Source organism: Capricornis sumatraensis, chromosome 15 (genome assembly GCF_032405125.1).
Source record: "Capricornis sumatraensis isolate serow.1 chromosome 15, serow.2, whole genome shotgun sequence".
Lineage (NCBI taxonomy): Eukaryota > Metazoa > Chordata > Mammalia > Artiodactyla > Bovidae > Capricornis > Capricornis sumatraensis.
In genome coordinates this window covers 37,716,424-37,741,440 of record NC_091083.1, presented here as the reverse complement: position 1 = coordinate 37,741,440, position 25,017 = coordinate 37,716,424, and the positions used below count along the sequence as shown (strand labels likewise).

The following is a 25,017-nucleotide window of genomic DNA, read 5'->3' as shown; positions in this document are numbered from 1 at the left end:
TTTTGTCCATTCTGATAGTTGTGTAGAAGTGTCGTGATAAATTTTCTTCCTCTGCTTGCCTCAGGGCTATAGCAAAATAAATTTCCCTTTGTTCCCTTCCTCTCATCTTGTTGTTCTCTAGTAGCTAAGTCATGTCCAATTCTTTGCAACTGCATGGACTATAATCTGCCAGGCTCTTCTGTCCATGGGATTCTCCCAGAAAGAATACTGGAATGGGTTGCCATTTCCTTCTCCAGGGGATCTTCCCAACCCAGGGATCGAACCTGTGTCTCCTGCTTGGCAGGCAGATTCTTTACCACGGACCCCCCTGGGAAGCCCTCCTTTTATCTTAGTTGCTGGTAAATGATGACAAGACCAAATTATGGTCACTTTGAAATCCAAACCTAGTTGAAATCTTTCTCCATGTTTTGTCCAGGCCACTTGAGGCTCTGGGCCCTGGTGATAGATAGAAATCACTTAAGGAGGTGGCAAAGCTAAATTTCCTTAACAGTGCACAGGGTTTGAAAGGTGACAGCATTTTTGAAAACTGAGAATGCTGATTTGTTGCCGTACTTTATTTCTTTCACTTAACACATGCTTTTACGGTCTCTTCCTGTGATGTAGTTTCACTCAAAGTGAGTAAGATAAAAATTTTAAAGCCAGATCACAATCTTTTCTATCTACAAAGCTCTCCGCTTGTAGAAGAATCTTACCCTTCAGTTCAGTCGCTCAGTCATGTCCGACTTTTTGCGACCCCATGAATCGCAGCATGCCAGGTCTCCCTGTCCATCACCAACTCCCGGAGTTCACTCAGACTCACGTCCATCGAGTCAGTGATGCCATCCAGCCATCTCATCCTCTCGTCCCCTTCTCCTCCTGCCCCCAATCCCTCCCAGCATCAGAGTCTTTTCCAATGAGTCAACTCTTCGCATGAGGTGGCCAAAGTACTGGAGCTTCAGCTTTAGCATCATTCCTTCCAAGGAAATCCCAGGGCTGATCTCCTTCAGAATAGACTGGTTTGATCTCCTTGCAGTCCAAGGGACTCTCAAGAGTCTTCTCCAACATCACAGTTCAAACGCATCAATTCTTCGGCGCTCAGCCTTCTTCACAGTCCAACTCTCACATCCATACATGACCACTGGAAAAACCATAGCCTTGACTAGACTGACCTAAGCCTTAGAGCTACGCTAATTCTAGTCACACATTGGTTCTCTCTCTTGTGTATCACCTCCTGTGTCAGAAACACTTAATGAAATGTGGTTTCTGAGGTGTATGGAGACAAACCCGTAAGTAACAACATGGTAACCTGAAAACGTTATTCTCTATTAACCCTTTGCACAGTTTCCTAAAGTCTATTCATCCCTAGGACCCAACTTTCTTCCCAGCTGTTTCACTGCATTCCCTCCCTCTCTCTTCCCCTACCCCTCTTCTTTCCGTACCATGTTCATGAGATCTATGTTTGAAAGAGTAAAGGCTAGAAGGGGTAGGGCTTCTATTCCTGTTCTGCCCCAACTCCCTCCCTCTTGCAGCAAATCCTAAATCTCATCAGTTAGACCTAGAAAAACCTGAAAAATGACACAGTGCTTACTCTACTATGAATTATGCCCTTCTCTAAATGAAGGAAGAGAAAACTTTGAAGGGAAAAGCAAGATAAGAGAATCATGATGCCTTAAGCTGAAAAAAACAAAAAGTACATGGACAAAGAGGTCCATGTTACCTGTTTACATATTTTGAATTCTAAAATTTAATAGCAACTTGTGATACATTTTAATTCATTTCTACAGTGAATAAATAAACCATATGCATATACCTCATTATATATATATGATATATATGCACATATATGATATATACAAGATATATATATGATATATAAGGTGTATATGTCATATATACATACATATATGTGTGTGTGTGTGTATATACTTGTTGTTACATTATAGAGCCATTTAAGGTCAGATAAGGCGACCCCATGAATCGCAGCACACCAGGCCTCCCTGTCCATCACCATCTCCCGGAGTTCACTCACACTCGTGTCCATTGAGTCCGTGATGCCATCCAGCCATCTCATCCTCTGTCGTCCCCTTCTCCTCCTGCCCCCAATCCCTCCCAGCATCAGAGTCTTTTCCAGTGAGTCAGCTCTTCACATGAGGTGGCCAAAGTACTGGAGTTTCAGCCTTAGCATCATTCCTTCCAAAGAAATCCCAGGGTTGATCTCCTTCAGAATGGACTGGTTGGATCTCCTTGCAGTCCAAGGGACCCTCAAGAATCTTCTCCAACACCACAGTTCAAAAGCATCAATTCTTCGGCTCTCAGCCTTCTTCACAGTCCAACTCTCACATCCATACATGACCACAGGAAAAACCATAGCCTTGACTAGGCGGACCTTAGTCGGCAAAGTAATGTCTCTGCTTTTGAATATGCTATCTAGGTTGGTCATAACTGAACTGAAGGGGAATTAGGAGGATTTTGAGCAACCCAACTAAGTGGCAAAGTTAAGGCAAAAACTTTTATGTTTAGTAATATCATCGAGAGGCACATGAAAAGCGTGCTCCCTAACATAGATTTGGCAAACTTCTGGACACTTTAAATCCTGGAATATCTGTGTATCCCAGGGCCCACATCCATCACCTTCTCCCAGGAGCTACAGGAGAATCTGAAATGGAATTGCTGATTTGGGGACACTGTTTTTGTGAGTCATTAAGCACCCCTCCCACCACACCCAGGGCTCGGGAGATTCTACTGAGTTCACCATATAATCGTAAAGTCTAGGTGTTTGGAAAAGAAAACTTTCTTGGCATTTTATATATTTTTAAAAATATTTTAAGGCAAGTGTCATATTGATTTGATTAAAATTCACTCCTGAAACTTCATGTTTTAAGAAAACTTATCCTCTTTTTCAAAATTTGATGAGGTTTTCCTAGGAAGTCCATCTCAGTTTATGAGGGCATGTGATTCAGAGAGTTACTTGGAACCAGGGTCATCTTACCAATCATGAGTAGGAAAGTTAAGGGAAAGGGTTTTTGTTTGATAATTTTTTATTTTGATAAAATTTAAAACTTATAGAAATGTTGTCATAATAGCCAGATACTCTTATATATCCTTGAACAGACCCACCAGTTGTTGGCATTTGTCCCCTCCCCACCCCCTCTCATCCCCCATCCCCGCTGCCAACATCCCCCTTCACCCTTTTCTCCTGGATTGAATGATGGATTGATTGGTTGGGCTGTTGTAACAGAATACCATAAACTGGGTAACTTATAAACAAGAAAAATTTATTTCTCTCAGTTCCAGAGGGTAAGAAGTCCAAGGTCAGGGTGCTGGCAGAGTCACTGTCTGGTGAGGGTCCACCTCCAGGTTCTTAGACCCCTGTCTGCTCACTGTGCCCTCATGCAGCTGAAGGAGTGAGGGAGCTCTCTGGGGCCTCTTTTATCAGGGCACGAATGGCATTCTTGACGGCTCTAGCCTTGTGACCTAATCACCTTCCAAACCCCACCTCCTAAAGTATCACATTAGGGAGTAGGATTCACTATGTGAACTGGTGGGGAGCAGGGGGACACAGAGCCTTAGACTGTAGCACACTCCCATAACCTCAAGAGGAGGAGATTTTATATTGACACATTGTTTATCTAATCCGTAGACTATATCCCAACTGTGTTCATTTCCCCCCAGTAATATCCGTTTTAGCCACCACTCCATCCCATCAAAGATCCAACCAGGATCATATATTACATTTAGTCACCATGTCTCTTTAGGAGATGGTTTTTAGCCTAGTTTAATTGCCAGTGATCTCAAAATCAGTCCTGACTGTGACTGCTCTGTAGGAGAGTTCTATAAAAGGAAAATATATAGGTTCAGTGATGGAGAAATTTGTGTCCATGGCTTAAGCCGAATCTTACCAGTGCAGACTTGATTTTTATGTGCCTGGAAAGGAAGGAGAGCCTCCCCGCACCCCTGCCCCTGCCCCATTACCCTGCATCTCTCCGTCCTCCCAGAGCCTTAAAAAGATTAAGGATGCTGACCTCTGTCATCTTCCTGAGTGAATCTGGAGGTTGTTTCCTATTGGCCTGTTCAGTTCAGTTCAGTCGCTCAGTCATGTCTGACTCTTTGCGACCCCATGAATCGCAGCACGCCAGGCCTCCCTGTCCATCACCAACTCTCGGAGTTCACTCAGATTCACATCCATCGAGTCCGTGATGCCATCCAGCCATCTCATCCTCTGTCGTCCCCTTCTCCTCCTGCCCCCAATCCCTCCCAGCATCAGAATCTTTTCCAATGAGTCAACTCTTCGTATGAGGTGGCCAAAGTACTGGAGTTTCAGCTAAGCATCATTCCTTCCAAAGAAATCCCAGGGCTGATCTCCTTCAGAATAGACTGGTTGGATCTCCTTGCAGTCCAAAGGACTCTAAGATCCCAGTTCAAAAGGATCAATTCTTCGGCGCTCAGCCTTCTTCACAGTCCAACTCTCACATCCATACATGACCACAGGAAAAACCATAGCCTTGACTAGGTGGACTTTAGTCGGCAAAGTAATGTCTCTGCTTTTGAATATCCTATCTAGGTTGGTCATAACTTTTCTTCCAAGGAGTAAGCATCTTTTAATTTCATGGCTGCAATCACCATTTGCAGTGATTTTGGAGCCAAAAAGCAAAGTCTGACACTGTTTCCCCATCTATTTCCCATGAAGTGATGGGACCGGATGCCATGATCATTTTCTGAATGTTGAGCTTTAGGCCAACTTTTTCACTCTCCACTTTCACTTTCATCAAGAGGCTTCTTAGTTCCTCTTCACTTTCTGCCATAATGGTGGTGTCATCTGCATATCTGAGGTTATTGATATTTCTCCCAGCAATCTTGATTCCAGCTTGTGTTTCTTCCAGTCCAGCGTTTCTCATGATGTACTCTGCATAGAAGTTAAATAAGCAGAGTGACAATATACAGCCTTGACGTACTCCTTTTCCTATTTGGAACCAGCCTGTTGTTCCATGTCCAGTTCTAACTGCTGCTTCCTGACCTGCATACAGATTTCTCAAGAGGCAGGTCAGGTAGTCTGGTATTCCCGTCTCTTTCAGAATTTTCCATAGTTTATTGTGATCCACACAGTCAAAGGCTTTGGCATAGTCAATAAAGCAGAAATAGATGTTTTTCTGGAACTCTCTTGCTTTTTCCATGATCCAGCAGATGTTGGCAATTTGATCTCTGGTTCCTCTGCCTTTTCTAAAACCAGCTTGAACATCAGGAAGTTCACGGTTCACGTATTGCTGAAGCCTAGCTTGGAGAATTTTGAGCATTACTTTACTAGCATGTGAGATGAGTGCAATTGTGCGGTAGTTTGAGCATTCTTTGGCATTGCCTTTCTTTGGAATTGGAATGAAAACTGACCTTTTCCAGTCCTGTGGCCACTGCTGAGTTTTCCAAATTTGCTGGCATATTGAGTGCAGCACTTTCACAACATCATCTTTCAGGATTTGAAACAGCTCAACTGGAATTCCATCACCTCCACTAGCTTTGTTTGTAGCGATGCTTTCTAAGGCCCACTTGACTTCATATTCCAGGATGTCTGGCTCTAGATGAGTGATCACACCATCATGATTATCTGGGTTGTGAAGATCTTTTTTGTACAGTTCTTCTGTGTATTCTTGCCACCTCTTCTTAATATCCTCTGCTTCTGTTAGGTCCAAACCATTTCTGTCCTTTATCGAGCCCATCTTTGCATGAAATGTTCCCTTAGTATCTCTGATTTTCTTGAAGAAATCTCTAGTCTTTCCCATTCTGTTCTTTTCCTCTATTTCTTTGCATTGATCGCTGAGGAAAGCTTTCTTATCTCTTCTTGCTATTCTTTGGAACTCTGCATTCAGTCACTTATATCTTTCCTTTCCTCCTTTTCTTTTCACTTCTCTTCTTTTCACAGCTATTTGTAAGGCCTCCCCACACAGCCATTTTGATTTTTTGCATTTCTTTTCCATGGGGATGGTCTTGATCCCTGTCTCCTGTACAGTGTCACGAACCTCATTCCATAGTTCATCACGCACTCTATCTATCAGATCTAGGCCCTTAAATCTATTACTCACTTCCACTGTATAATCATAAGGGATTTGATTTAGGTCATATCTGAATAGTCTAGCGGTTTTCTCTACTTTCTTCAATTTGAGTCTGAATTTAGCAATAAGGAGTTCATGATCTGAGCCACAGTCAGCTCCTGGTCTTGTTTTTGTTGCCTGTATAGAGCTTTTCCATCTTTGGCTGCAAAGAAGGGAAGCTAATTTGCCATAGTGGGATCGACAGCAGTGGAGAATGAAAGTATCACCGAGTCCCCAGGGATGAATTTCCCTGTCAGGGCTCCTTGGTCCTCCCACTGTGTCTGTGGAAAACCTGAGGATCATTTTGATTTATGTTGACTTTTTATCTAAGAAAGAACTCCTTACATGGGAAGAGGAGCTTGGGGAGACCACAGAGTAGTTAAGGAGAGCTCGCCTGTGGTTTGAAAGCAGATGCTCCAGCAGAAAGGGCCTCCTCGGATCTCAGAAGATACTGCGGTTAAAGCGCAAGCACAAACCGGGGTCATCACCATCCTTAGGACCCCTTTCCTAGGAAGGACCTGGAGGCAGAAGCGCTTTTGCTCTCTGGCGATGCTTTGCTTTCCTTAACATTGGCTCCAGTGGCGGCTTCCCTCCTGACCGCCCCCCCCTAACCCTTCAGACCCACCGCCGCTGCGCCCCGCCCCCGCGCCCCGCCCCCGCTCCCTGCCTGGTCATCTCCTCAGGCCACACCTCTGCCTCCTTCCTGCCCATCGCCGTCCTCCTCCGTCTCCTCGAGAATCCTCCAGCTTCTGCCTTTTAGACCAAATAAGACTAAATAATGTCCCCAAGGGCTTAGACACTAAAGAAGCAACTGTCTCCAAAACCCCAATGAGAAACATTTGTAAGCCTTTTCTACATAGAAATGTTACTATACATGTAGGCTATGTCTATAGCACAGTTCAGCCTCAATGTCAGATATTCTGTGACTTACAAGCCATCTTTGCGGGCTTACTTTGGTTGCCTAACTGCCCATATAAAATAGTTGTTGTAGGAAAAAGCACGTGAGTTCCAGAAAACCTTCTAAAAACTCACCTTCCTCCTAATCAGCTTTCTCTACTTTATGGTTGACCATGTAGATAAAAATCTATAGTAGGTAAGGTTTTCTCAACGAACTGTGCTCTTTGAGCATGATGAACAAAGATTCCTAGTCAACTGAGCTTAGATAAGTGAAACAGAGAAACTTGAAAACTCTGGAAGATTCATGGCAAGAAGACAGTCTCTCTCTTCCTGTTTCTTTTTACAAAGCATCATTTTGATATTCTGGTGTTCCAAACAAACAAGTGAAAAACCAAGTTCTAACCTGAAGTTCCAGGGTTGTTGGTGGTGATCTGTAACCCAAGCTGGAAATAGGAAGCCAGACCTATTTCAGGTGGAACAGCTGTGGACATTAGGGGCCAGTGCAGGACTCCTCTTTGCTTTCCAGCTCATGAAATGCTCCATGCTAACATTCATGCCTCTGTGACTTCCTCTCCTGTTTTCTCCCTGGTATACGCTGCAAACAGCGGGTCACAGAAAGTCGAGAGAGCCAGATGACTATCGAAGAGAGAAAGCATCTCATCACCGTGAGAGAGGACGCCTGGAAGACCAGGGGCAAAGGAGCAGCCAACGACTCTACCCAGTTTACCGTGGCTGGCAGGATGGTGAAGCGAGGTCAGAGTGTGTGTGTGTGTATGCGCCAGTGTGGACCTGTGTGTGAGCTCCATCACCCACAGAAGGGAGGGTGGCATAGGATAGCTCACTTTAAAAAACCAAGCCTTGGTCTTTTCTGGTTTTCACTCTTAACTGAAGTTATGTACACATTTTGTGAGCTACTCCAATTGAAAATCTTCTTATGACAGTATCGTCTTCAACGTGACACGTGATTCAGTTAGTCACATTTCAGAACAGTCATTTGGAAATGCCCAGGTATCAAAGAGCAGTTTTGCAGATCTGCTATCAAACTTTTAGTCCTTTCCTGTAATTGCTTGGAAATTATTTCCATTTTCTTGCCATCTGGCAATTAGTTCATTCAAATAAGCCTTTCTCAGTGCAGAAGTTCGTCGTCTTCCATTTAGGGTAATTCCCAGGTCTCTTTCCATCAACCCAGAGTTCCCTGGCTACAAAGCCCTGTTTCCAGAGATGTCTTATTGAATGTCTAAAAGATGTATCCATTTCCAGGAAAGTGAGATTTCCCTGAAGACAGGTCATTTCTCTGCAGCTCAGCTCTTGAAACTGATTTTCAGTGGGAATCCAAAGATTTGTGAAACTGATGAACCCCATGGTTCATCAAGTCGTCAGAGAGCTCTGCAGCTCCACAGCCTGTAGGAAATGGTTAAAATCCGGGTCCCTTTGTCAACGTGCACGCACATACCTTCATTTTCCAAGCTATTGTTTGAGTAAATTTCTCAATTTAGTGATGAAGGTTTTCTCAATCAATAGAATTAACTTATATTGTCATCTGCTTCATAGGTTTGCAGTTCGCTTTTCTCAATACCCTTTGGGATCCTCAGTCATAGATGGAGCCTACATCATTGTAGGCTCAGGATAAGTATCTGCAGAAGGAAGGAAGGAAGGGAGAGGAAACTCTTGAACTGAGATTAACCCAAATATTGGTGGAAGAATCCTTTCTAACAAATTTATTCTTAACTAATATTGGAATTTAGGGAAGCCCTGATGGCTCAGTGGTAAAGAATCCACCTGCCAAGGCAGGAGACAAGGTTCAGTCCCTGGGTTGGGAAGATCCCCTGGAGAAGGAAATGGCAACCCACTCCAGTATTCCTGCCTGGGAAATCCCATGGACAGAGGAGCCTGAGGGGCTACAGTCCATGGAGTCACAAAAGAGACATGACTTAGCGACTAAACAACAACAACAATCTTGGAATTATCAAAGGATAACAGAAGGTAATTTACTCTCAGAATGAGGTGGCATTTGAGGATTTTTGTCACCAAGTCACAGAACTATCTCCTTTGCATGACCCCCATCCCTATGTTAACAAAAGCAGATTCTTCAGGCCCACAATGAGAACTTGAACCATAGCTTAGATCTTCCAGCTTCTAGCCTGGCCTTTTATCCTGATGACCTTTTACTTGGGTTTCATTTTTTTGTCTTTCATCTTAAAAATCATAATATATCTGAAGCCTGGTCCTTACTACCAGATACCACTGTCCCTGTCCATGGGGATATCAGAGGAAGTAGCCTTGCTCCTCGGAGAAGGCAACGGCACCCCACTCCAGTACTCTTGCCTGGAAAATCCCATGGATGGAGGAGCCTGGTAGGCTGCAGTCCGTGGAGTCGCGAAGAATCAGACACGACTGAGCGACTTCACTTTCACTTTTTACTTTCATGCATTGGAGAAGGAAATGGCAACCCGCTCCAGTGTTCTTGCCTGGAGAATCCCAGGGACGGGGGAGCCTGGTGGGGTGCCGTCTATGGGGTCGCACAGAGTCGGACACGACTGAAGCGACTTAGCAGCAGCAGCAGCAGCCCGTATATATTTGCAGGTGATAAAGAATCTGCCTGCAGTGCAGGAGTTGCAGGAGATGCAGGTTTGATCCCTGGTCAGGAAGATCCCTTGAAGGAGGGATGGCAACCCACTCCAGTATTCTTGGCTGGAGAATCCCATGGACAGAGGAACCTGAAGGGCTTTTGTCCATAGGGTCGCAAAGAGTCGGACACGACTGAAGCGACTTAGCAGCAGCAGCAGCCTTGCTCCTAGGCAGTTATGGAGAACAGAATCAGGGACCCTCCTCCTCCCTTAGTGGATGAGTTTCCTTTCACATGTTCCTGAATAAATCAAGGATCTTGATTTAACAGCTGCTTTGTGGCTCTGCTCGGGAAATGGCTTTGCTGAGCTTTCCATCTAGTGAAACATCGGTGGCCCGCTTCACTGGTGTTTGTTATCACCTGCACAGTCGTGCGCTTCACTGAGCCGTTGGCTCTTTTGGATTTTCAGTGGTGGAACATCTGATTTACTACACTTGCCAAAGAATGAAACTGTCCCCACACTTCCTGTCTCATCAGATGACAGTGTAGCAGTGAGTGGCCAAGAGGCCTCTGTAGCCTGATTTTCATTCTCTCACCCCAGGAGCTGTTTTCTCCCCTCACCTCATTAGGGCTGTCCCCCTTTTTATATTCGTAGAGTCCACAGATCAGTGAGTACTCCATAGATTTCTGTTGTATTGTAGATTTCTCCTGGAAGGAAGATATTCAGAGTATGCCTTTGAAGAAGAGAGAGCTGAGGGACTTCCCTGGCAGTTCAGTGCTTAGGACTCTGTGCTTCCAGTGCAGCGGGGAGGGCACGGGCTTGACTTCTGGTCAGGGAACTAAGATCCTACATGCTGTGCAGTACAGCCAAGGAATTAAATAAATACGATTTTTAAAAGATGTAAAATGTCCTCTAAGAGAACAGGTGACTGGTTATTGTCCATAGAATTCATTGAAAAGAGCTATGGGGAGTGATTTAACAGTGTGAAACTTAAATCTATATGCCTGCCCCCATCACTGCTGCTGAGTTGCTTCAGTTGTGTCCGACTCTGTGCAACCGCATAGACGGCAGCCTACCAGGCTCCCCCGTCCCTGGGATCCTCCAGGCAAGAACACTGGAGTGGGTTGCCATTTCCTTCTCCAATGCATGAAAGTGCAAAGTGAAAGTGAAGTCGCTCAGTCATGTCCAATTCTTCGCGATCCCATGGACTGCAGCCTACCAGGCTCCTCCACCCATAGGATTTTCCAGGCAAGAGTACTGGAGTGGGGTGCCATTGCCCGCATCACAGACAAACCCTGTCTCTAGCTGGAAAGAGCGGGTGCACCTTTAAGAGCTCACGGGTGCAGCTGCCTGAATGGGCAGCAGGGGGCACCCTAACTGGACAAAGGCTGGTGTCAAGCCTGTTCATTGGCTTCAGAGTGAATAACCTCTGTGCTAATGTTATGTCCCCATGTCTCTTACACATCCTTTTAGCAGGTAATGAGCTACTGTCCCAGCCTTTGATACCAAATTTTACTTATTTTTAATATCTTTCAAGAAAATGGACTTTCACTCAGATATAAACTTTGCAGATCTTATAAAGATTTTTTTTTTTTAACGTTATTGACATCAGTAAGGAAGTATGTGTACATGTTGAGAAGTACTTCTGGAAAGTGTCAGTCGCTCAGTCGTGTCTGACTCTTTGCAGCCCCATGGACTGCAGCCTACTAGGCTCCTCTGTCCATGGGATTCCCCAGGCAAGAATACTGGAGTGGGTAGCCATTCCCTTCTCCAGGGGATCTTCCCAACCCAGTGGTTCTCCTGCATTGCAGGCAGACTCTTTAACCATCTGAGCTACCAGAGAAGCTTCTGGAATGTCATCTAAAATTTCAGTTGTAAACTGCATTTCAGTATTTTTCCTTCCAAGTTTTATGGTGTAACAAACATCTTCCTCTCCAACTCACAGAAGGGAGGAGCAGATCCATTCACTTGGTTTTTTTCCTTGTAAGTGATCATGACTTACACATTCTCAGGATGTGGTTCTCAGATGTGGTCTCTCGGATGCGATAACATAGCAATGTCACCTAATGCTTTCTCTTTTAATAAAAATGGATACAGAGAATGTTAACATCTCATTTTGTTCTTTGTATGTGTACCAATTACCCGTCCTTCCCCCCTTGCAAATCCCTTCTAAGTTTAGGAAAAAATACTCATCTATGTCTTTATTCAGTTTTCTGGCCTAATCAGATGCCGTCTTCATGCTGGAATGTTTGCCTTCCCTTTCTATGTGTCTCTTATCATTTTTCTGCTTAGAGAGTCCCCATCCAACTCCTCTAAAGATGCAGGTGAAAGCATGTCCCTAGTTCCCAGCCACACTGAAGACCAGCCTGACTTTCCAACATCCGCACATATGTAAACTGTTACTCTTGTGTCTTTCTTACAAAGCCTAGCACTCTCTGGGTAATTGCCTAGTAGATCACACTCTGATGATGCCCCTAAAGGCCAGACTGTCCCCACATCCCCTCAGCCGGGAGGACAACTCCAGGGCTGGGGAACTCGCCGGCCAGCATGACAGCCCAGGTCTCTGTTTCCCCTGGAGAGATGTTACAGAAACAACTAGCCCTCCGCCTTCTTGAGTTCTGCAGCTACAAATCCAACCAACCACAATAAAAAAAAATTTTTTTTTAAATTCTATAAAATTCCAGAAAAGCAAAACTTGAATTTGCTACACCAACTCTTTACAAAGCATTTACATCATCTTCGGTATTAGGAGTCATGTAGAGATGATTTAGAGCATATGGGAGGATGTGTGTAGATTATATGCAAATATACCATTTAATATAAAGGACTTTTGAGCATCCACGTGGATGTTGGTACCCACAGGAGGTCCTGGGACCAGTCCCTTGTAGATACCGAGGGACAACGGTACACTTTCTCTTCAGCTACCTCCAGTGCCCGAAAGGCCTTCAGAAGTCAATATTCCCTTTGTTCAAGGACATTTCGATCACCGTCTGCACTCTCTTATCCTATCTGCATGTTAGGGATGTGTCTTCATTGTTCAGTGTGGAATGGCAGACTGACAGCTGCTGCAGGCCTTAGAAACAATAAAACCTTGTCTGTGTGGGCAGTTTTCCTGTAAGTGTGTGTGTCCCATGTCTGTTTGTAAATTCTCTAAATTGTTAGGTCTCTGTTGGGGCTCATGGCACTCCCTCAGGGTCCTGGGAATTTCCAGAAGTGATCCTGAGATGCTCAGTTGCTTCTCTGTTTTCCCTGCAGGTCTGGCGTCCCCCACTGCCATCACCCCGGTAGCATCCCCTGTTTGCAGCAAAACAAGGGGCACTACACCAGTTTCCAAACCCCTGGAAGGTGAGTCACGAGGCCCTGACGTGCAAGGGGTTTGCGGTCAGAAGAGCCCTCAGTGCTTCTCTCACTGTGTTTCCTACTTGCCCAGATATCGAAGCCAGACCAGACATGCAGTTAGAGTCGGACCTCAAGCTGGACAGGCTGGAAACCTTCTTAAGAAGGCTGAATAACAAAGGTACATATCAGGAGCCAGAGGGAAGCTGTGGTTCACGTGTGTGTGGCTGGTGTGGCTCAAGGTTCAGTGGGTAGCTCAGGAAACCTAAAAATACCTACCCCACTTGCAGAATCTCTGAATCCCAACATGAATTGCTTTTTTCTCCTTAGCTAAATTGTCTTCTATTAGGACTTAACCAGTGCGTACTGTAAGCATTATCTTATGTTATATTTTAAAAGTTAATTTATTGGTCAACACGGATTAGATTACTAAGCTCTGATTCACTTGATAATGTACTCCGTAGGTGGCTCCCAATAGCACATTTGTGCCTGGATCTAAACTCTTGGGATGTTATCCAGTCAGGATTGTAGACTCAATAATTGCTTTTAACCCTGAAAGTAGATTATGACATGAAATCAACATGATCTGATTGTATATGTCATTTTCCAATAAGGTAGCAGCTGCTATTATATCTGATTGTCACAAATAGTTTCTAGAAGAAAATTGTAGTGAATAAATAAAGATCTTAATACAAAAGTCTATGAAGTATATAAAATTAAAGGATAACATGCAGAAGTAGCCTTGTCTCTTAAGAAAAACATCCAGTACTTAAAACTTACCTATTACTAAGTACCTACTATTGACAATGTCCCCTATAGGTTGAAAATAATACAAACAACCACTTTAAACTAGAAATATAAAAGTGTCATATAATAACCAAGCTGGCAAGGCAAAGAATACAAACAATTCACAGTTTATTACCTGTGTGTAACAGGTATCTAGCCCAGAGGCCAGCAGACTAATCCAGCTTCCCATCTGTATTTGTAAATAAAGTTTTATTGGAACACAGTAATGCCCATCTGTTAGCTTATTGGTAATAGTTAATTTTGTGCTATAGCTGCAGCTTCGTGAAAGTTGCAGCTCAAGTCAAATAGCCTCCCATGCAAAGCCTACAATATTTACTACATGGCCCTTTGCAGAAAAAGATTTTACCTAACCTTGATCTAGAACAAAGCTGAGGCTAGTTCTGTCTCCAAGAGCAAAAAGAACAGGTTCAGAAACTGTCAGTGACTTCAGCTTCCCACCTCCTCCCACTCCCAGGGCGGGCTTTGTTCAGCCCTTTCCTGAGAAGACAGCTGGTGCCCGAGAAGCGTCTGCAGAATCTGGGAGCAGTCATGCTTGCGCCACTCCTGGACCTTAGCGGGAAGAAAGTAATTTTTAAGATAGTGAAGCAGAGTTGAAGTCATGTTTTTACACACATTGATTTGCTTGTTTGTTGATAGTTGGTGGGATGCAAGAAACAGTCCTCACTGTCACTGGGAAATCGGTGAAAGAGGTGATGAAGCCAGACGATGACGAAACCTTTGCCAAGTTTTACCGCAGCGTGGACTCCTCTCTACCGAGAAGCCCTGTGGAGCTGGACGAGGATTTTGATGTCATTTTTGATCCTTATGCCCCCAAGTAAGTTATTTCAGTTCCCATCATTCACCCCAGGAGAATGGATCCCTTCACCGGCCTCTGCATAGCACTTTATTCTCTCACCGTTATCACCTTCTGCGATAGAATAGCCAGACTGACACCGACAGGGTCCTTGACCTTCCCCAATCAATAGAAATTAATCTGAGGCCAGACAGGAAATGCAGGCAAGGCTTTACTGGGGTGGGGCCCCTGCTGCAGCAGGAGGAAGGAAGAACAAGTGACAGGTGCCCTTGCTGGCTCCCTGAGGTGGGGCGAGCATGTTCCTTCTATGGGGTAAGGGAAGGGGTGTGTCCAGGGTTTGGACCAGGAGGGTGGGTGGCTTAGGTAGTTTACCCACGCCTTTGGTGGTGTTGAGTACAGCAGGTATGTGCAGTGCCCTGGTTTTGCTCCCAGCTCTTCAGAAATGGCAGTTGGGTCTTTTTGGACTTTTTGTATTTTGTTGTCCATAATTTGCCCCAATTGCACATGCACGAAGTTATTTTTAGTCCCTTATAGTGTCTTCATATTTTGTTGCTAGAGGAGATATTTGTCCAGCTGTTATCACTGCAGAAAAAGTTCTCAAGTCCCAGGTCCCAGCTTGTCTCAAAATCACTATTCTCTAGAACTAGACACTGGAGTAGATGGAGCTTGCGTGCCCAGGACTGACGTCCTCTCTGCCAGAAAGCCTTGCATCCACACCATGTGCCTGGTCCATAAAAATAATGTGATGGGTTTTTCACATCACTCAACTATTGCTTTCAGACTTCATGAACGCTGGTTAACCAACATTTTTATGCCTCTCTTTCATTTGACGTGTCGAATTCTTACTCAACTTTGAAAACTAAAATCAATGAAATTTGCCATCATTGATAAGATCAATAGATCCGAGAGTTTTATCAGTGCTGTCCCAGGTCCCTCTTCACACAGAAATTTGGCTACACCACTAAAGAAAAGTGTTCATGGTGTTAGAATTCCTTTGATCTCAAATGCTGCAAAGAAAGGCAAGTCCAACCAGCTTTAGCAGAAGAGAAGTGTGGAGGGATTTACAGGTTCACTCCTTAAAAAGTGCAGGTGTGACCTCAGGTTCAGGGGGCTCAGAATAAGGTCTCTCTTGTGCCAGCTTCCCTCTCAGGCTGTCTCCATGTTAGATGGTCACCCCTCACTCCAGATTTATAGCCCCGCTGTGTGGCCACTCCTATTCAGGCAGTCACCCTGCCCAGCAGTCCTAGGAGGAGCTCAGGTCTGCACGCAGCCCTGCAGCCATCATTGCGGCCAAGGGGATGGAAGATGCTGATAGGCTAGTGGTGGTCTCTGGATCCCCCCCAGCTCTGGAGCTGGGATAGAGGGCGGGGCATGGAGGGAGGCAGTCCTCACAAAGGCAAATCCAGGACCACCTACCAGAAGCAGGGAGAGCATGCTGGGTGAGCTTACCCCACAGCCATCCACATTGATCTGCTTCCCACCAATTTGTCAGAGAGCCTGTCTCTCCCAGAAGTCTGCAAGGTCATCATAAATTTTTCCTTAAGCTGTTCCTGATACCCATTCTGCATTTTTCAGTGTGTTCAGTTTTTTTTTTTCAATTTGCTATCTTAAGAAAATGAACAGTTTGCTACTCCCCACCTTTAATATTGGGTATTATTTGCATACATGGTTATTGGACCATTTCTCAATTTCCTCCTCATCCAGATGTCATTGTTTAAATTGTTACATACAATTTGAACATTGAAATGTCGTGTTTACACACATACACAGATGATAATGTTATGTATGAAAGAGGACCTCCAGGGACAGAGATCCATGCACTTGGATGTTAAAAGCAGCTAGAGTCTGCTGGGAAACTCTGTGACAGAGTGTACCTCCATCTTCATGTCTGGTGTTCAGCCCCAGAGAGTTGTGTGTGTGTGTGTGTGTGCGTGAGAGAGAGAGAGGGTCATAGTTAGTTTGGGGGCCTCTTTTTATTTCTATATACTCTTCAAAATAGTGCTTATTTTCCAAAGGGGGACAGTGAGTTGGGAGGAGAATAGTAATGGGAGAATTGGGAACTGAAAAACTGACATGGAGAGGAAGTTGAGTCTGCAGGAAGGAGGGTTAAATCGAGAAGCAATGCCTGACTAGTCTCAGAGGGCTTGCTAGAGAGCCCAGAGAAGGAAAGGCGATTCTTTTCCAACAGGAAGTGATCAGGATGCTGCGGAGGAAGGGGGGTGATGATAACAGGGAAGGACTTTCACCCATCAACGCTGACCAGGAGTGGGGTGGGCTGCCCCAGAGGCACCAGCTGTTCCTCCAGGTGAAATCCCAGAGGCGTCATGAGAGCAGGGCTCCTAGGATTGGCTGGGATCTGGACCCAAATGGGCTTCAACCTTCCAAGATCCTCTGACTGTTGGTGGAGTGGCAGGAGGAGGAGGAGGAGCTGTAAGATTTATAATGCAGTCGAGAAATGAAACTGTGGAGCTGGATGGTCCAGGTCAGAGACCTGCAAACCCCTGAGTGTGGGTGAGACTGCAGCCCTGGGCCACAGCAGCTCTGCTCTGCCTCATAGGTTGACATCCTCCGTGGCTGAGCACAAGCGTGCCGTGCGGCCCAAGCGCCGGGTCCAGGCTTCCAAAAACCCCCTGAAGATGCTGGCCGCGAGGGAAGATCTCCTGCAGGAGTACACTGAGCAGAGACTGAACGTGGCCTTCGTGGAGTCAAAGCGGATGAAAGTCGAAAAGTGTGAGTTTGGGGCCCACCCCCAGCTGTGTGCTCGGGCAGGTGACTCCATCTCTCATTTTCCTGCCCTTCAAAGGCCAGCCACGGTGCTCAGAGACACTCGTGAGAGACAAATGAGTGCGTTTGTACCCACGCATGCACACCTGCAGAAAATCTGCTTGGAGGGTGAAGACTTCTCACAGAAACTCTTAAGTGTGGCCCATCTGTTCACATAAAGTAAAAGTGTTAGTCACTCAGTCATGACTCTTTGCGACCCCAACGGCTGGAGCCCACCATGGGGATTCTCCAGGCAAGCATACTGGAGTGGGGAGCCATTCCCTTCTCCAGAGGCTCTTCTCGACCCAGGGATTGAACCCAGGTCTCCTGCATTGCAGGCAGATTCTTTACTGTCTGAGCCACCAGGGAAGCCCTCTGTTCATTTAAGTCTTTTTGAGTTTTCTTTCCAGAGGCTGGAGGAAAGGGAGGTTGGGCTTTATAATTTAGTCCATTTCCAAACTTGGCAGTTCTCCACTCCATTTGATTCTAGAGGAAATTTGCTCTTTCATGGGCAAGTGTCCCACATCCCTGCTTTGCCTAATCCTAGATTCTACGCTGTTAATTAAAGTACAAACCAGTGCTTTTCACATTGCTTTAGAGGGGACCTTGGGCTCCTTGAAGTTGGGATGTGGGTTGAGAGGAGTGGTGGGAGCGGGCAGTAGGGGTAGGGCGGTGATGAAAGTGAGGAGCAGCCCCCAGGCTTTGTTCCCATTTCAGGCTCAGCCATCAGCTTTCCTCTGCCCAGCCACATGGGGGTCCAGTTCTGAAACAGCGCTTGTCCTGCTGGAGCTAGGCATAATCTTGCGGGTCTGAATATTCTTGCTATCATTTTTATTTTCCTATAGCACTCATAAACCTACTTACCAAAGTTGTTTTTTTATTTTTAGAAATAGAATATTTAGATGAGGTGGTTGAGTCTTTTCATTATAATTGTTTTACTAAATAAGTATATTTCAGACTCTCTGAGCCATATGAATTGTGAAGTGGTGGTATATCTCTTCGGTGTTAGAACTTCATCCCAGCGAAGTAATTTTCCAAGTTTCTCTCTAGCATGTACATACTTCTTAAAACAAAGAACTGGAGAAATAAAGATTTATTGTCACAGATTCTGTGTACTTTAATTCTGCCTCCACTTTTCGGGGGCACATGTACATTTGTTGGTTCACACTGAGAACCTAGCGTCTTATTACAATCTTAAATCTGAGAGCAAAGGATCCCAAGAGGTCATCTAGTTGTTCACTCTGCCTTCAGGAAAAGATGAGAACTAAACCAAGCCTCACAGAGTGCCTGCTTTTCTGCATATAAAGACTGGATGGGAGTTATCCAACAGTCCCCCTCAGGAAAGCATTTTCAACATCTAAACCCTGTTAGGAATTATAACGGCTTTAGTGGAATTGCAGCAAATGAGTCCAGCTCCTAATTTTATACTGAGGTTGTTGGTCTACACTCATTTCTTATCTCTCTGCATGGATGGGGTGACACCTGTCAACAAGCATTTATATTTTCAATCCTGTGTTTAATTCCTAACAGAGCTTCCCAGAGCTCATCAGACAAGAGTATGTTTTCCCCCTCAGGACTAGCTTGAAAAGAAAAGAGCAGTGATTGTTAATGCATGATCACTGAGTATGAACCTTGTCCTTTCTTCCCAATGTCTCACTGCCCTGTGCTCTCTTTCATCCTTCAATCTTCCCAGTGTCCGCCAACTCCAGCTTCTCAGAAGTCACCCTGGCGGGGTTAGCCAGCAAAGAAAACTTTAGCAACGTCAGCCTGCGGAGCGTCAACCTGACGGAACAGAATTCCAACAACAGCGCAGTGCCCTACAAGAAGCTGATGCTGCTGCAGGTTAAAGGTATTGAGAGCCGAGAGGATGACACGCAACCCCAGTTTTTGTCTGGAGGCCTGGGTTCCCCCCACTTGCCTGACAGGAGGAGGGAACACATGCTCTGGAGAGCCCCCTGGGCACTACCGCATCTAACCCCAGCTTTGCAAAATCTCACGAGGTGGGAAGCATTCAGCCCCTGAGCTTGGTGACGGGCCCCCCACAGCTGCTGAGCAGCAGAGCTGACTGTGACCCTGGTCCATCTGATCCCACAATCCCAGTTCTTGCTGCTGCGCCCTTTCCCGTGACCCTGGCCACACAGTGCCTGTGGTCACCAGATGCCCCCGCGGCCATCAGAGTGTTTGCCCCACTCTGTCGTCCTCACTGGGGTCAGCTGGAGTCAGGGAGCCAGAGGGAGAGATTGGTGTTCTTGGAGAAGGGAATGAGGGAGCACAGAAGGGTGGCCAACACCTTCCTTCCCCCACTCTTTACCAAGGAGCTTCCCCCACAGCCAGAGGGCTCTGGGCTGCCCTGCAGTGATTAGCTGCCCCCCAGTAGCACTGCTGTATTGGAGAAGGAAATGGCAACCCGCTCCAGTGTTCTTGCCTGGAGAATCCCAGGGACGGGGAAGCCTGGTGGGCTGCCGTCAATGGGGTCGCACAGAGTCGGACACGACTGAAGTGACTAAGCAGCAGCAGCAGCACTGCTGTAGATTCAGGCTCAAGACAAGGAGGGCGTATCCTTTGCTTTTCTGGCAGTTTCCAGTTTGTGTCTGCACAACCACTGTCCCTTGTAGCATATTTAAAAGACCAGTGACAAGTGCAGACCCCCGCCTCCGTTCCCATGTTGTAGCGCTGGGACGGCACTATTGGTGTGACTGTGGGAAGATGGAAACCATTTAGGAGAAGGTGTTGGAAGCTGCACAAGGCAGGGCTTCCCTCTAAGCTGGTTCCTCTGTAGACTCAGGGTTACCAAGGACCAAGAGGTTCTCTGAAGGGCGCTCTGATTGCCTGGCCCACAGAGGCTGCTCAGTGTAGGAGGCGGGCTGAGTGGAGAGAGACTGGGAGAGGGGAGACAGGGTGTTTGCCAGCATCCCTGGGGAGGGAGCCTTAATGGATCCCCACGCTGTAACAGGACAGTGCTAGTGGTCCTGGTGGTGACTCTTGGGACATGCCACCAGGGAAAGTCATCCTCAAGGCTGTGACTTAGGTCCCCTGGGTCACGGGAGCTCGGGTGAGCAGAGGAGACTGGCCAGGAGGCAGAGTCAGGAGCAGGGCTGCTCTGGATGTGGGATGCGTCCCGGCAGGTCCTGCTGGGACGGGGGGACAGGGCTCCTCTCGAGGAGACGGTGACCTCTGCCCCGTGTTCAGGAAGAAGACACGTGCAGACGCGGCTGGTGGAGCCTCGCGCGTCCTCCCTCAACAGCGGGGACTGCTTCCTCCTGCTCTCCCCCCATCACTGCTTCCTGTGGGTTGGAGAGTTCGCCAACGTGATCGAGAAGGCGAAGGTCAGTGTCTAAGGAATGAGGGTGGCTTGGTTCTGCGTCTCCTTTAGACACAGGACATTCTTCCAGTGGCCAGACCCCTAGAAAGCTTCTCAAAGCCTCAGTGTCTCATTCAAGTGAGAGGGGATAGTCTTCTTTCTTTTCCGGAAGGTCTCTGCAACAAGCCTCTCATTAAGTGCTTCAGGGAGGTGTTTTCAAAGGAGTCTGGCCTACGCCCCCAGGTTTTAAGTCCTGCTTCATCGTTTGTAGAGGAAGAAACTTCCTCTACATCACTTCCAAGTTGTTTATCCCGGTGCTAATGAAGTTCCTTCTCTGATGTACTGAGTGAGATTTTAATGGGAAAAGACCAGGAAATGGGATTTTTTTTTTTTTTGACTTACTGATTTTTGATTGACTTATAGTTGATTTACAATGTCAATTTCTGATTTACAGGGTTAATTTCTGCTGTAGAGCAAAGTAGCCCAGTTATACATCCATTCTTTTTCATACTGTTTTTCTTCCCAGGATATTGAGTATAGTTCCCTGTGCTCTACAATAGAACCTCAGTGTTTATCCGTCCTGTATATGCTAGCTGGCGTCTCTAATCCTAAACTCCTAGCCCATCCCTCTCCCACGTCTCCTCCCCCTTGGCAACCACAAGACTGCTCTCTCTGTCTGTGAGTCTTTCTGTTCCATAGGTTCATTTCTGTCATATTTTAGACTCCACATACGACATCATATGGTATTTGTCCTTCTCTTTCTGACTTCACTTAGTATGATCGTCTGTAGTTGCATCCATGTTGCTGCAAATTTTGTTTTTTTATGGCTGATTAGTAGAATGGGTGTTCTTAAAAGCATCATGGATGATCTGTTGAATTTAAGACTAAGAACTGTTTCTCTAAAGAATGGATTCTCCCTAGTCCTTTAGTTACATTTTCTTGACTTTGTAGACAACCGCCAACCAGTGCCCCTGGCCCCTGTGGTCACGAGGTTTTCCTTTCAGACACGCACCATTTCTCTTTTCTGATTTCAGCCTTAGCCCGTCCACCACCTGGCCTGGGACTTGTCTGCCCAGGTAACTGTGTTCCTCTCTCTGTTTAGGCCTCAGAACTCGCGAGTTTAATTCAGACCAAGAGGGAACTTGGTTGTAGAGCAACGTATATCCAGACTGTTGAAGAAGGAATTAATACACACACACATGCAGCCAAAGACTTCTGGAAGCTTCTGGGCGGCCAAGCCAGTTACCAATGTAAGAGTTTACTGCATCTCGGAGAAGAAGACTGGCTACTTCTTCTCCTCTCCTCCTTCCTTCCTGCAAACCAGCCGCTCTCCAGTGGAAAACATAACATCCCCTTACTGTTCTTATCCCAAAGCCGCCGGAGACCCGAAGGAGGATGAGCTCTACGAAACGGCCATCATAGAAACCAACTGCATTTACCGTCTGATGGATGACAAACTCGTCCCTGATGATGACTACTGGGGGAAGATCCCAAAGTGCTCCCTTCTGCAGTCAAAAGAGGTATGGCGAGGGCTCTGCCTTGGCCCTGGGCTGCCCAGGAAAGCAGACACGAAGTGCCTGACAGACACTAGCCAGGGTTAGTGCACATCACAGACCAGAGACATCTTGTTTGGGTTTTTTGGCTGCACCCTGAAGCATGGGAGATCTTAAGTTCTCTAACCAGGGATCGAACCCACAGCCCCTGCAGTAGAAGAACGGGCGTTCTTAACCACTGGACTCCCAGGGAAGTCCCCAGAAACATCTTTTTAAAGGCTACCAATTTGTGATTTCAAATCATTACTGCCGTCTTAGATGCTAATTGTTGTTCATTCACTAAGCTGTGTCTGACTCTTTGCAACCCCATGGACTGTAGCCCACCAGGCTCCTCTGTCCATGGGATTCCCCAGGCAAGAATACTGGATCGGGTTGCCATTTCCTCCTCCAGAGGATCTTCCCCAACCCAGGGATTGAACCAGTGTCTCTTAAATGCCCTGCACTGGCAGGCATATTCTTTACCACTGCGCTACCTGGTTGCTAATATAGAGTTACAAATGTTGTTCTGAGGAGGCATGGGACATTGAAGGCTTTTCTTTTGGAGGCCAAACATAAATATGACTCAGGCCTGTCTCTTGATTTTTATATAAACATTAAACATTTTTCAGTCCTTGAGTTTCATGAATCATAGGTGTATATATAATTGTTAGGTTTGCCAAGTAAACCCATAAATTTTTATTTCTCACATAAGTAAAGATTTATTAAATTAATAAATGTTTTTATTGTTTTTTTCTGACAATATTTATTAAATATTTAATTTTATATGTAATATTTTATATATGTGTGTTTGTGGGCTTCCCCAGTGGCTCAGCAGTAAAAGAATCCACCTGCCATGCAGGAGCCACAGGAGACATGGGTTCGATCCCTGGGTGGGGAAGATCCTCTAGAAGAGGGCATGGCAACCCATTCCAGTATTCTTAACTGGAGAGTCCCACAGACCGAGGAGACTGGCGGCTGCAGTCCATAAGGTCACGAAGAATCAAACGTGACTGAAGCAAATGAGCACACATGCATATGTGTGTGTGTGTGCGTGTGTGTGTGTGCGCGTGTGTGTGTGTGCGTGCGTGTGTGTGAGTATATATATCCAGGACCATTAAGTATCTGAACGTTGAGAAGGAAGTGGAAGACACATCAGGACTTTACGTTTCATTGGGTAGAAAAGTGTTAGAAAGAATGTCATCCAAAGCTAAACTGACTGTCTCATGTGAATGGGCATTTAAAGGGAGAAACAGTAAAAGAAGTCATCAGGAATAATTTTAATGATAAGGTGAAACTGAGTCTAGTTTGCTTAGTAATTCTACTTAGTTTGCTTAGCAATAATAATTCTACTATTCTTAAGTAGAATCTGGATTGCTGGAAATGAAAAAAAGTGAAAGTCGCTCAGTTGTGTCAGAGTACTGGAGTGGGTAGCCGTTCCCTTCTCCAGAGGATCTTCCCAACACAGGGATCGAACCCAGGTCTCCCACACTGCAGGTGGATTCTTTTACCAGCTAAGCCACCAGGGAAGCCCAAGAATACTGGAGTGGGTAGCCTATCCCTTCTCCGGGGAATCTTCCTGATCTAAGAATTGAACTGGGGTCTCCTGTATTGCAGGCAGGAGACTTTACATTCTTTACCAACTGAGCTATCAGGGAAGGTTGAAAATGAAGACAGGAATTATTCTAGGAAGAAAGCATAGAACCAGCAACAGGCATGGAAGTAAGAAATAGCATTGTGTTCATGTATTCATTCAGCAAACCCTAGTGAGCCCAACTGCAGACGTAAATACAGGTTTGACTCTGCCCTTGAGGGTCCCAGAATTGTACAGGGCGGAGTCCTGTACAATCACTGGGTCCTCAGTGCCATGTGAGGTTGCCTGTGTAAGTTAAATGAGTGAATGACAAGGGAGGGGAGGGAGTAAGGGGCATGGAGGAAGACATACTTAAATAGCTCTTAGGCCTCAGAAGTGCTACATGGCCTGAGCCTTCAGAGGAGGGGTTAGCTTGGGCACTTAGGTCAACAAGACAGAAATCACACCCACAGAGTGGAGACCGGCTTGGCAGGACGGCGTTAGCTGCCAAATCTCTTTGTGTCTGTACTGAATGCTCCATTAGGATTTAAATCATTGCCTGTCTGGCTCACTGTCACTAGAGACCCTGGTTCAACTACTACTTGTCCTTGGAGTTAACAGATTTTTCTGTGCCATTTCCCCAGGTACTGGTGTTTGATTTTGGGAGTGAAGTTTACGTGTGGCATGGAAAAGAAGTCACATTAGCACAACGGAAAATCGCCTTTCAGCTGGCAAAGCACTTGTGGAATGGAACCTTTGACTATGAGAACTGTGACATCAACCCGCTGGATCCTGGGGAATGCAACCCCCTCATTCCCAGGTACTGCCAGGCCCTCGACCATCTCCCCCGCCCACTGCAGTGATTAACCATCACCTCTCTTGGGCTTTACTTTTCATAAATGATCACAATGCAGTCCCATGATTATTCACAAAAGGAACAGCGCTTTAGCTTTTCCCTGACAAATACAGAAGTACGGATGGAGAGGCCGTCTGCATGGTGTTCCTGTGGTGTTTCATTTCTTAAAGTAAATCGGTGCCACCTGCAGCGTTCAGGTGCTGCTGTGCCAGATGACTAGCAGTTGTGTAAACAAATGGCTTGCTCATCCGAAAAGCTTGCCAAGTCCTGGAATCCAGCCATGGATCTGAAGCTGGGGAAACTATGCCTCTCTGTCTGGTTTCACACCTCCCCAGCATAGCCCTTGAATTCCAGGATCCACCATTTATTTAGATGAGGTTTTTGCCCTTTTGGGGGGAGGGAGGACGTGGTATTGAAGTAATGATTGTAGTTATTTCCTACAGTCTACTGGATTTTTTAAAGTCATTTTGGCAAATCGGCCAAAGGTGCACAAAACTCTCAGAAAGATGATCTTGAGAAAAAAAATTTACATCTAA

General features: G+C 45.9%; 1 protein-coding gene across 1 annotated transcript in view; it reads left to right on the top strand.

Moving 5' to 3' along the window:
* SVIL (supervillin) overlaps nt 1–25,017 on the top strand; it is a 110,762-nt gene that overhangs the window by 64,526 nt on the left and 21,219 nt on the right. The window contains exons 17-26 of the mRNA XM_068987115.1: nt 7,562–7,709; nt 12,779–12,868; nt 12,954–13,040; nt 14,303–14,480; nt 17,017–17,189; nt 18,916–19,071; nt 20,412–20,548; nt 21,626–21,773; nt 21,898–22,043; nt 24,270–24,445. Of these exons, the coding sequence (XP_068843216.1) occupies nt 7,562–7,709; nt 12,779–12,868; nt 12,954–13,040; nt 14,303–14,480; nt 17,017–17,189; nt 18,916–19,071; nt 20,412–20,548; nt 21,626–21,773; nt 21,898–22,043; nt 24,270–24,445 (1,439 nt within the window). The remainder of the gene's footprint in view (nt 1–7,561; nt 7,710–12,778; nt 12,869–12,953; nt 13,041–14,302; nt 14,481–17,016; nt 17,190–18,915; nt 19,072–20,411; nt 20,549–21,625; nt 21,774–21,897; nt 22,044–24,269; nt 24,446–25,017) is intronic.